General features: G+C 44.7%; 1 protein-coding gene across 1 annotated transcript; it reads left to right on the top strand.

Annotated features, from left to right (window-relative positions):
* Positions 1-4279: 4279 nt before the first annotated feature.
* dpysl4 (dihydropyrimidinase like 4) lies at positions 4280-12128 on the top strand (the record flags this gene model as incomplete). Its single annotated transcript, XM_079237376.1, has 15 exons — positions 4280-4318; positions 4835-4923; positions 5017-5201; positions 5286-5450; positions 5735-5796; positions 5885-5965; positions 6085-6153; positions 6293-6413; positions 8310-8466; positions 8971-9112; positions 9311-9395; positions 9602-9687; positions 9785-9964; positions 10304-10457; positions 12031-12128. The coding sequence occupies 15 exons, from the start codon at positions 4280-4282 to the stop codon at positions 12120-12122; spliced, it is 1707 nt and encodes a 568-aa protein (XP_079093502.1). The 3' UTR covers positions 12123-12128.
* Between the last annotated feature and the right edge of the window lie 1211 nt (positions 12129-13339).

The raw sequence follows: 13339 nt of genomic DNA, 5'->3' as shown, positions 1-13339 counted from the left end.
ACTACATGGGCGTGGTATCAACTACATGGGCGTGGTATCAACTACATGGGCATGGTATCAACTACATGGGGCGTGGTATCAACTACAGGGCCATGGTTTCAACTACAGGGGCGTGGTTTCATGAGTGACAGTTACAAAGAAGGCTGAGCACTGGTGTCAACCACGTTGCCTTCAGGAAACGTGGGTATCGCGAGAATTATGACTCACTACTTTACACATTCACGTGATTGCCGGTAAACAAGATTGCGTCCAGTGACACAGTCATGTTTAGCAAGCTGTTGTAGACCAGACTAATAGCAGTACAAGAGCAATAAACCATGCCGGGTTGTGCCATTCTGAAACCACACTATGCAAAAGAAAACAGCTTGAACCTGTGTCTTCTAAAGGAAGGAAGGAAGGAAAGAAGGTAGTTAAGGAGCAGTGAGCTGCTGTGAGGCGGTTCAGGGTCTTATCAAGGACTCTGAGACATGAGGACAATGGGGAGACCAGGGATCCAACCGCTACCTTGTGGTTTCAGAAGGACCGCGAAGCCACGGAGGGAAGAGGCTGACTGAAAATACAAAGCATAGAACATTCACACTTCAAAATGTTGTCTGAATGTTTGGAAATAACAGACTTAATTATCTTTCATGAAAGAAACAATCCTTTATTAATCCCCTTGGGGAAATTCTTCTCTGAATTTGACCCATCCCTGGATAGGGAGCAGTGGGCTGCCCTTTGAGGAGCAGGTGTCTTGCTCTGGGACACTTCAACATGTGAGCTATGGGGGGACTGGGGATTGAGCCGGCGACCTTGTGGTTGCGGGACGACCACTCATCCCCCTGAGCTACAGCCACCCTCATCAGCTGTTGTAGGAAGCAATAGAGGAAACAATAGAATAAATAATAGAGGAAACAATAGAATAAACAATAGAGGAAACAATAGAATAGACAATAGAGGAAACAATAGAATAAACAATAGAGGAAACAATATAATAGACAATAGAGGAAACAATAGAATAAACAATAGAGGAAACAATAGAATAGACAATAGAGGAAACAATAGAATAAACAATAGAGCAAAAAATAGAATAAACAATAGAGGAAACAATAGAATAGACAATAGAGGAAACACTAGAATAAACAATAGAGCAAACAATAAAAGGAAACAATAGAATAGACAATAGAGGAAACAATAGAATAAACAATAGAGGAAACAATAGAATAGACAATCGAGGAAACAATAGAATAAACAATAGAGGAAACAATAGAATAAACAATAGAGGAAACAATAGAAAAAACAATAGAGGAAACAATAGAATAAACAATAAAGCAAACAATAGAATAAACAATAGAGCAAACAATAGAGGAAACAGTAGAATAAACAATAGAGGAAACAGTAGAATAAACAATAGAGGAAACAGTAGAATAAACAATAGACTGTCTTCATTCTGTCACACAGGAAGTGACTCTTCAGTTTTACATGGGAGCTTCATGTTGACGTGACCTCCAGACTTTGTTACGGTCCACTGAGTGTGTATGTGTGTGTGTGTGTGTGTGTGTGTGTGTGTGTGTGTGTGTGTGTGTGTGTGTGTGTGTGTGTGTGATAGGAGGAGAACTCTCCTTCAGCGTCTTCAGCTCTCAGCAGTAATGAGCGCTGACCTGTGAGCATCAAGTCGATAAAGTCCAACAGTTAACACGTAATGATGTCACGTGATGATGTCACGTGATGATGTCATGGCACCAGAGTGCTCTCCACTTGATGAATAACAGCTCACAGTATTCTGCAGGAACAGCTGGCTGTGAGGATGAGTTCCTGCTTCAACAAGGATTCAAACCAACAACCTCCACCAACAACCAACAACCTCTTATTCTCACAGCTTTAGGAGGACTCATTTCTCCTGTTGGTCTCAGTTTGAGGTCACAGTTGCTCCTCCTCCTCCTCCTCCTCCTCTCCCGGCTGGTCTCAGATCACATCCTTCATGATGAGTTCTCAGGAGGACGACTGCTGCTCTCTCCTCTCCCGGCTGGGTTCCGACTCTCCTCGTCCTCGGATGAAGTCTGGAGGGATGTTCAGCAGCGTCGAAGGAGCGTTCGAGAACAAAACTCTGAACTTCCAGTCGTTCAGTCCGCAGACGCAGCGCCGAGCCGCTGGAACCCAGAGAGGAAGAGGAGGAGGTGGAGGAGGAGGAGGAGGAGTAGGAGGAGGACGGCAGACCGGGGGGTTTCCCTCTGGACACTACGGCAAGAGAGAGGTAAAAGAGATTCATAACTGAAGTTTGTGTTTGAAGGCTGCTCAACAAACTAATTATACATTTTATTTAAGTCATTTAAAAACAAGGATTGAAATATGCCGACCCCAAGCGAAGGAGTTCAAGTATCTCGGGGTCTTGTTCACGAGTGAGGGTAAAGTGGAGCGGGAGATGGACATGAGGATCGGTGCGGCTGCAGCAGTAAAACAGAAGCTGCACCGGTCTGTCTTGGTGAATTTACCCCTCTGTAGGCTCAGCCTTACTCTATCTCTGAGACTGAGTCCTACAGAGGAAACTCATCTCCTTACTCTATCTCTAAGAGTCCTACAGAGGAAACTCATCTCCTTACTCTATCTCTAAGAGTCCTACAGAGGAAACTCATCTCCTTACTCTATCTCTGAGACTGAGTCCTACAGAGGAAACTCATCTCCTTACTCTATCTCTAAGAGTCCTACAGAGGAAACTCATCTCCTTACTCTATCTCTAAGAGTCCTACAGAGGAAACTCATCTCCTTACTCTATCTCTAAGAGTCCTACAGAGGAAACTCATCTCCTTACTCTATCTCTAAGAGTCCTACAGAGGAAACTCATCTCCTTACTCTATCTCTAAGAGTCCTACAGAGGAAACTCATCTCCTTACTCTATCTCTAATGCCGTGTTCACACCGGACGCGGCGCGAATTTGCGGCGCAACCAGATTACATGTAAAGTCAATCCACAGACGCGTTGCGACGCAAATTGGCGATTTATTCGCGCCGCGGCGAGATAGACGCGTTTGAGGCGGCGCGAACAGAACGTTTGCCCTGGGGCGAACAAAGCAGAGGACGCGGCGCGAATTCACGCGAGTTGAATTCTCCCAACTCTGGCGGAGAAATCGCGTGACGCAAAGTTGCGGCAGCCAATCAGCGTTGAGAATCAGCGTTGAGAATCAGCGTTGAGAATCAGCGTTGAGAAGCTCCGCCCGTCACCACCGCCGCCTCCCCGTTTCTGAATGAATCTGCTGCTGCTGCGCCTGAACCAGCGCTGGTAGCGGCTTCATTGAGACGCTGTTGTGGGACTACGGATAATAGTATGAACCCAGACACCATGGAGGTTGATGTTCACGTATGTGGAGTTTACACAACAAGTATAAAGCAGAACTAGTGGTTATTTATTCCATGGTCGATAGCGGAAATGAAAGCTTCGTCGCTTGTCTCTCACAGAGGCAAGCAACAGAGCTAAGCCACGCCCCCTTCGCGCCGCGATTTTTCGCGTTTGGTGTGAACGCCCTCGTTTCACTCGCGCGAGTAAACTTCCGCGGTCCGGTGTGAACTCACCATTAGACTGAGTCCTACAGAGGAAACTCATCTCCTTACTCTATCTCTAAGGCTGAGTCCTACAGATCATCTCCTTTAAAAAAATAATAAAATAAAAGTATGTTCAGCTCACACCAAGCATGTGTTGTATAACTTTATTATTTATGTTTAATACTTAACGCTGGATTGTTGACTGTTAGTCTCATGTTTAATATGAAGACATATCTTGTGTGGTTGATAATAATAAATATGATTCATATAACACATATCTAAACCAGTAGTAATGTATTTCACTGGCAGACATTAAAGAACAAAGGATGCAGCCACACACATTTATACATAAATATATATTTATAAACATATGAATTAATCCAAACGTGATCTGTAAACTACAAGTAGCCTTCAGATCAGAACAAACAGGAAGTCATTGTTTCTGTGACTTCCTGTGTTTACTTTGAAGGCAGCTGAAACTGTCCGACTTGACCTCAGTTTATTGAGAACGCCTCCTGGTGATGATGATGATGATGATGATGATGATGATGATGATGATGCCGCCTGCTCTCGTCTGGATTCCAGTCGAGGCGCAGCTCTTACGAACGAGCCTATTGTTGGTCTATGGACTTTATTGTGAAGTTCTAAACCGGAAGCCGGGTGTGTACGGTCAGGAGCGTGACGTCATCAACGACCGCAACAAAAGCAGGCTGCGAGTGTGTGTGTGTGTGAGCGCGATTGGATCAACCAGCAGATCGATCAGGATGGCGTTCCAGAACAAGAAGAGCAGCGCCAGAGCCGCGGTAGGTCCAGCAGAGCCGAGCCGAGACGAGCCGAGCCGAGCCGAGCCGAGCCGAGCCCGGGGAACGGGCCGTGAGGGAGGATGCTGCAGCTCCACCTGTCAATCATTGACCTGTCAATCATCGAGCCCTCTGACCCGGATCAGGCTTGGACCTGGTGCTGGTTTATTTCAGGGGGACTTAATAAATAAAATAAATGTATTTAAATATATATCATATTTAAATGATATATATATATATATATATATATATATATATATATATATATATATATATATATATATATATATATGAATTCATTGATTGTAATTAAATGAACAGGACCAGGACTAGGAACAGGACATTTAAATTGGGGTTGTTGGCGTTTGACCTGCTGGTTCATGAAGTTGTTGTAAAATATATTCTGGCTGGAACAACTTGTTCATCATTGATCTCACAACCATCTGCTGGTTTTATGTGTTTTTAATATGCAGATGAGACTCCCCTGTTTTACCCAGCATCCACTCTGTCTGTTTCCAGGGCAACCGTCTGATCATCAAAGGTGGAAAGATCGTCAATGACGACCAGTCGTTCTACGCTGACGTCTACGTCGAGGATGGGACCATCAAGTAAATATATTGCTATGGATTATTACTCGGCGGTCCAGGTGCATTGTGGGTAGACCTCCTCCTGCCTGACTTGCTTTCCCTCGTCCTGATCAGACAGATCGGGGAGAACCTGGTAGTCCCGTCCGGCGTGGAGACGGTGGACGCGTACGGCCAGCTGGTGATCCCCGGAGGAGTGGACGCCAACACTGGTCTGCTCGCCCCGCAGAGGGGCATGCGCCCGGCCGACGGGTTCTACCAGGGAACCAGGGCGGCCCTGTCCGGAGGAACCACCACCATCAGTCAGACGATCTGCTAGCTATTAATACTCACCCGCCTGGCCCTGCACACACCTGTAGTAACGCCTGTGATGCTTGTGTTCACAGTGGACCACGTGCTGGTGGAGCCGGGGACCAGCTTATTGACGGCGTTCGATCAGTGGAGGGAGACGGCGGAGCAGGAGGCGTGCTGCGACTTCTCCCTCCACCTGGACATCACGCGCTGGCATGAAGGACTGAGCGACGAGCTGGAGACACTCATCAAAGATCAAGGTCTGAGGAAGGGTTAACCCTACTAACCCTAACTCTTACTAACTCTTACTAACTCTTACCTCCCCTAAAGCTCTTACTAACCCTTACTAACTCTTACTAACTCTTACTCCCCCTAAAGCTCTTTCTAACTCTTACTAACTCTTACTAACCCTAACGCTTACTAACCCTAAAGCTCTTACTAACTCTGAATTACATTGAGAATATATCAATATATTAAAATGTTTAGAAACATCTGAAATGCGGGTGAGATGAACGTTGTATTTACTACAATATTTGTGCTTCAGGTGTGAACTCCTTCCTCTTCTTCATGGCTTACAAAGACAAATACCAGAGCTCTGACTCTCAGGTGAACTACTACCACTAGTTAAACTAGTGTTGTTTGGGTTAGTTAATGTTAATGTCTTCATTGGACTGAATCTGCTTCCTGTTTTCAGCTCTATGAGGCGTTTGGGGTCCTCCGGGATCTTGGAGCCATCGCACAGGTCCACGCTGAGAATGGTGACATCATTGAAGAGGTAATACACCCGAGTAGTACAGTACAATACCGTAAACTGAATGAACTCAGACACAAACCAGCTGACGGTTCATTATTGTTCAAATGTTTACCATAAATTTAAACTGATTTGTGTTTCAGGAACAGAAGAAGCTTCTCTTCCTCGGTATCACTGGACCTGAAGGACACGTTTTATCACACCCTGAAGAGGTACACACACAAAACACACCCGTCATCACACCTGCAACTACTTCTGTAATCATGCCTGCAAAATCATCATCTTATAAACGTCCACCAGGTGGCGTCGGGGCCAGCAAGACACGTTTATTACCGATTGTGTGCGTTTCAGGTGGAGACTGAAGCGGTGTATCGGGCGGTCACCATCGCCAAACAGGCCAACTGTCCGCTTTACGTTACCAAGGTGATGAGCAAATCGGCTGCTGATGTCATCGCTAAAGCCAGGAAGAAAGGTGACCTCTTCCGTCTCATGTGTTCTGCCTCTCAATCCACGTCGGGTTCAGATGGAACTAAACGTGTCATTTCAAAGAGCTCTTCTGATGTATTTTAGAAGTGACTGCCAGTCCACAGGTACCATCCCACCAGACAAAGTCCACAGGTACCATCCCACCAGACAAAGTCCACAGGTACCATCCCACCAGACAAAGTCCACAGGTACCATCCCACCAGACAAAGTCCACACGTAGTGTCTCACGAGACACAGTCCACAGGTACTGTCTCACGAGACACAGTCCACAGGTACCATCCCACCAGACAAAGTCCACACGTAGTGTCTCACGAGACACAGTCCACAGGTACTGTCTCACGAGACACAGTCCACAGGTACCATCCCACCAGACAAAGTCCACACGTAGTGTCTCACGAGACACAGTCCACAGGTACCATCCCACCAGACAAAGTCCACAGGTACTGTCTCACGAGACACAGTCCACAGGTACCATCCCACCAGACACAGTCCACAGGTACTGTCTCACGAGACACAGTCCACAGGTACCATCCCACCAGACAAAGTCCCCAGGTACTGTCTCACGAGACACAGTCCACAGGTACCATCCCACCAGACAAAGTCCCCAGGTACTGTCTCACGAGACACAGTCCACAAAGACAGACCAACAATATCCAGAGCTTTCAGCATCTCGCGGTACATTTCATGGAGATCCAGTCATTTGGGTTGAGGTCCAGCTCAACAGTTTCCTTCCCTGCTGAGAACAGTTTGGACTACGTCTTTCCTCTTCCTCCTGTGTCATGTCCCGATTTGTCAGAACCACTTTGAGGCCTCCTGAAAGTTCTCTCTGAATTCCTATCAGATCTTTTGCTTTCTGACCTCCTGATACCTGTCTGCTGCTTCAGGATCACCGTGGCCAACCAATCAGACGGCCTCCTTCACTGCTCGAGGGCTCCAGCTGGTTCTTTGGTTCTTCTGACACCAACTCTACTTATACATCTCTACTAAATATATCACCAAACCACAATCACCAACTGCCTAAAGAAAGTACAATTCTGGATTCAATTCAGTTTATTATGTATAGCCCAAAATCACAAATTATCCTCAGAGGGCTTTACAAACTGTACACATGCGACATCCCTATCCCGGGACCTCACATCGGATCAGGATAAACTCCCCCAAAAAATAGAAAAAAAAACTTTCACAGGAAAAAATGGAAGAAACCTTCAGGAGAGCAACAGAGGATGGACAGAAGCAATATGTGTCATGTGACCAGAATGAACAACGTAACAGAGTCACAGCACATTACATGAATATGACAGAAATTCTTCATATAATGAGTAGTAGGCATGGTCGATGATCCAGATAACCACGATCCATTAAGCAGAAGGAGGGAGAGAGGAGGGGCATCAGCAGGGACATGGCAGGAGGCAGGACCGGTTCCAGTCAGCCACGATCCATGGCAGTGTGAAGGACCGGGGTCCTCCCCCTGGTTCCAGGCAACCACGAATCCATGAAAAAAGAAAGTAGAGTTAGTAATATGCATTGAAGAGACAATCATCTATCCAGAAGGAGAGAATGAAGAGGATAAGAGGAGAGGAGGAGCGAAAGAGGAAGAGAAGGAGAGAAGGAGCTCAGTGTATCCTTAGATGTCCCCCAGCAGTCTAGGCCTATAGCAGCATATCTAGGGGCTGGACCCTAGATATAATAATAATAATAATAATAATAATAATAATAATAATAATCCAGTATTGAAGTATTGGTCTGGGAACCATTTTGCCTGAGAAGACCCAAGGTGCAACTGCCCCCGACAACAGGGACGAACAAAACCCTCCACGACCATAAGATTGTGAAAGGACCTAAAACAGATTGGAGGTCAACTTCCTCATGTTTCTGTCCTCAGGTATCGTGGTGTACGGGGAGCCAATCACTGCCAGCCTGGCCACTGACGGCTCTCACTATTGGTCCAAAGACTGGGCCACAGCTGCTGCATTTGTCATGAGCCCGCCTCTCAACCGGGATCCTTCAACTCCACAGTACCTGACCTCCCTGTTAGCATGGTTAGTATGACTCTACCTGGTTAGTATGACTACCTCCCTGTTAGTATGGTTAGTATGACTCTACCGGGTTAGTATGACTCTACCTCTGTTAGCTTGGTTAGTATGGCTCTGCCTCCCTGTTAGTATGGTTAGTATGGCTCTGCCTCTCTGGTAGCATGGTTAGTATGACTCTACCTCTGTTAGCATAGTTAATATGACTCTACCTCTGTTAGCATAGTTAGTATGACTCTACCTCTGTTAGCATGGTTAGTATGACTCTACCTCTGGTAGCATGGTTAGTATGACTCTACCTCTGGTAGCATGGTTAGTATGACTCTACATCTGTTAGCATAGTTAGTATGACTCTACCTCTGTTAGCATAGTTAGTATGACTCTACCTCTGTTAGTATGACTCTACCTCTGTTAGTATGACTTTACCTCTCTTTTAGCATGGTTAGTATTACTGTATTCATAACTTCAACATCAGGTGATTGAAGCAAACTTGTTTGTGTGTTTTTTTTCCAGTGGAGATCTCCAGGTGACGTCCAGTGCTCAAGCCAGCTTTTCCACAGCTCAGAAAGCTGTCGGTAAAGATGACTTCACTCTGATCCCAGAGGGAACCAATGGAATTGAGGAGAGGATGTCTGTGGTGTGGGATAGAGCTGTGGTAAGATCGATGCGAGCATGAAAATGCAGACATGCTCCATAAAATATATTTTTTCCATTTCTGAGTTGTGGCTCGAGGGATCAAGGTTAATGTATTGTACTGTACTGTATAAATGTTTACTAAAGTATCATAAAGTTTCCACTTAAAAGGAATTGGCACAACATAATGGAATATGAATGTGTCCTTCTTTCCCTTTAGACTACGGGGAAGATGGATGAGAATGAGTTTGTCGCAGTAACGAGCACCAACGCGTCTAAACTCTTCAACATTTACCCACGCAAAGGTAACCCACCAGTCAGAAGACATTCCACTGTGCAGAAGATAAAGACCCTGTTGCTGCTCTACATTTACTAACACACCAGTATAACATCACAATATTCTACACAGGATGAGATGGAATAAACTGTAACATTAATGTAAATATAATAAATGTAAAACACTATTCAGACATCTGTAACACACTAGATGGGTGTATCATCCCGTGTTCAGGAAGGATCGCTGTTGGATCCGATGCTGACATCGTCATTTGGAATCCAAAGGAGACACAAACTGTTTCTGCAAAGACTCACAACCTGGTAACAACACACCAATCTTCATCAAGTATCTAAATTAATCATGAAACGTCTTAAACTGGCCACCATCCTTCCCACTTTGCTGCCTGTTTGTGTGCAGACAGTGGAGGTGAATATCCTGGAGGGTTTGGAGTTTCGAGGTGTGGCGTCAGTGGTGATCAGGAGCGGTCGAGTCGTTCTGGAGGACGGTAATCTCAACGTGACAAAAGGTTCAGGACACTATATTCCCAGAAAGGCTTTCCCAGACACGGTCTACAAGAGGATCAGAGCTCGTGGCAAGGTAACTAAGGGCTGGTTAACAAGTCAAATACCTTTTTTATCTTTTTAAAACTCCATCAGAGGCTCAGAGCCCACAGCCAGTGGTTAATCAGTGAATTAGTTAACCGCCTAACAAACTGGTTAACCTGTCTGACAGAGGATCATTCTTGTAGCAAGGCAACCAACCAACTGATCAACCTCCTGACTTACTGTTAAACCAGCTGATCTACTTGTACATGTAAGTGGCTCAAACTCTGACAGAGGATCACAGTTTGTAGCACTAATTAGTGAGTTAACCATCCGATTAATAAGTTGGGTTTGTGAATAGGTGTTTCTCAGAGGTTTTGTCTGTTTGTCTCAGATGGCTGAGGCTCGCGGTGTCCCCCGGGGCAACTACGATGGTCCGGTTCATGATGTTATTAGCATGGCTACATCGGTTCCTCCCACTCCGACCACCTGTCCAAAAACCCAGACGAGCCTCCGAAACCTCCACCAATCAGGATTTACCCTGGCAGGTAGTGTTCACGAACGCAGGACGAACACATGTATTTGCAGGATTCTGATGTATTTCTATAATCTAAGCAATTAGAGCTACTACAGTTAAATATGGAGCAGAAGAAGAAGACAGTTTGATAACAGATGAGGCTAAACACAGCGCTTTCTCCAAGAATTGGCATTGTGGATTCCGTCAAACCCCAAATACGATGAATGTGCACTTTTTTGCATTTGGGCTGAGTAAGTGACAGTCGGCAGATTCATGTGTTAAAGCTGTATTCCCTCTCCTGACCACCAGGGGGCGACTCCTCTGGTTGTATAGAAGTATATGCTTCATGTGTTAAAGCTGCATTCTCTCTCCTGACCACCAGGCGACTCCTCTGGTTGTATAGAAGTATATGCTTCATGTGTTAAAGCTGCATTCTCTCTCCTGACCACCAGGGGGCGACTCCTCTGGTTGTATAGAAGTCTATGCTTCATGTGTTAAAGCTGCATTCTCTCTCCTGACCACCAGTGGGTGACTCCTCTGGTTGTATAGAAGTCTATGCTTCATGTGTTAAAGCTGCATTCTCTCTCCTGACCACCAGGGGGCGACTCCTCTGGTTGTATAGAAGTCTATGCTTCATGTGTTGAAGCTGCATTCTCTCTCCTGACCACCAGGGGGTGACTCCTTTGGTTGTATAGAAGTCTATATAAATGACTCTACTTCTCTCTTAAGGGTAAACATTGTAAACATGAGTTTATGTCTCAATCTCTAGTTTCAAATCTTCTTCAATACAGCATGATGTTCATTAAGTAAATTATGGTCCATTTAGAGCAGGGGGTCAAACATACGCCCCGCGGGCCGGATCAGATGAAAATTACAGAAAGACATACATTGCATTTCTATAAAAGTAGCTGCTATTCCTCATCGGTCCACTGGGAGTCCCACTGTATCAGTAAGAGCATGCCATAGACTGTAAAACAAGTAAAGAGTAAGAGTAGCAAGCCTCCCATACCACCACTACCACGGTGCCATGCTGGAGCGTTTTTCTTATCTACGAGAGGAAATTGGACAGTTCATAGAGAAAAAGGGCAAACCAGTGCATGACTTTAAAAACCCAGGATGGCTGCAGGACCTTGCATTTATGGTGGATATTACAGAGCACTTGAATAACCTGAACAAGATGCTGCAAAGTTGTCACACAATATTATGACAGCATTTAAGTTGACGCTGGGTTTGTGGGAGACACAGCTGTCAAGCTGCTTATTTCCCTATCTAAGAAATGTGCAAATGACCGGAGTTTCTGCTGACATGAATGTAATGAACATTGAACTTGAATGATATTCTTAAATTGGCTGCTACTCAGGATTTTAAGCCTGATATTGATGCACTTGTGAGGGCTAAAAGATGCCAAGTTTCAGGAGAAAATGAATCAGTGAGTTGACCTACTTGGTGTAAGATAAGGCTTCAGACACTTTTGCATCCTGAAGAACACAGTTCTGTGGAAATGAAAACGTAGTGTTGAAATATTTGACACAACATATTTATTTTCTGATGAATGGGTTTGTAAACTTCACTAATTTAAATCATCATCTTGTTCTTCTTCCCAGGAACTCAGATCGATGACCACATACCTCGTCGCTCTGCTCAGAAGATTGTGGCGCCGCCTGGTGGTCGATCCAACATTACATCCTTATCTTAAAACCAGCCGTCACGTTGAGTTCGTCCAACAAAACACTGCAGTTTCACCTTCACTGATTGATACAGCCCAACCCTTACAGATCCTATCACAGTAGAACTTGAGCTGGTACTAGGCCCTACAACAACCTTTCAACTAGTACCACAGCCTATAACAACTACAGCTGAACAGCAGTATTGAATAGTTAAAAAACAGTACTAAACAGTAACTAGCGATAAGTAATCCTACAATAATGGTACATTGATACTTAAACCTAAAACTCAAAAATTATATATATGCCCTAAAACGAGTACTAGACATTTTAATACTAAATTCATACAAAGGTGTTTCAACTCATTCAACTCGGTATTAATCCTGCTACAATGGTAGGAAAAGTACCCTGCCCTACTAAACAATGGTACGACAACCATACAATCTTGCAAACCCTACAATATGTTTTACTTCAATTTGAACTTAACGTTACAGTGACAATAATATAACACTACAAAAAGTACTTCATACAGCCAGCACCTCATCCTGATACATAAGTCCTTCAGTTTGAAACCCTAAAAAATAATTCAGAATCCTGAAATAACGGCATTTCAAATGACACAATCCCTGCAAAATCCACACACTCAGTTTACCAATCCACACGCTCAGTTTACCAATCCATACACTCCGTTTACCAATCCATACACTCCGTTTACCAATCCACACGCTCAGTTTACCAATCCATACACTCCGTTTACCAATCCACAGGCTCCGTTTACCAATCCATATACTCCGTTTACCAATCCACACACTTCGTTTACCAATCCACACACTCTGTTTACCATTCCAAATGATCGGTTTACCAATCCACATACTGAGATTACCAATCCACATGCTCCGTTTACCAATCCACATGCTCAGTTTACCAATCCACACGCTCCGTTTACCAATCCACACACTCGGTTTACCAATCCATACGCTCGGTTTACCAATCCATACGCTCGGTTTACCAATCCATAGTCTGGGTTTACCAATCCATATTCTGGGTTTACCAATCCATATGCTCGGTTTACCAATCCAAACTCTGGGTTTACCAAACCGTAAACAGTATGAAGGCAAATTACTGTCAAAATCCTGGGGGGTGGTGTGGGGAATAATGTCCAGAGTCCAAAATGAGTTATACTATTAATTATTTAATAAAAATGATGACAGAAACAGCTTATGCAATCCCGATCGGGGTCCCTCCTTCC

The sequence above is a fragment of the Taurulus bubalis genome (genome assembly GCF_910589615.1).
Source record: "Taurulus bubalis genome assembly, chromosome: 2".
NCBI classification, from domain to species: domain Eukaryota; kingdom Metazoa; phylum Chordata; class Actinopteri; order Perciformes; family Cottidae; genus Taurulus; species Taurulus bubalis.
The sequence above is the reverse complement of the archived record's forward strand: the minus strand, read 5'-3'. Positions and strand labels throughout refer to the sequence as shown.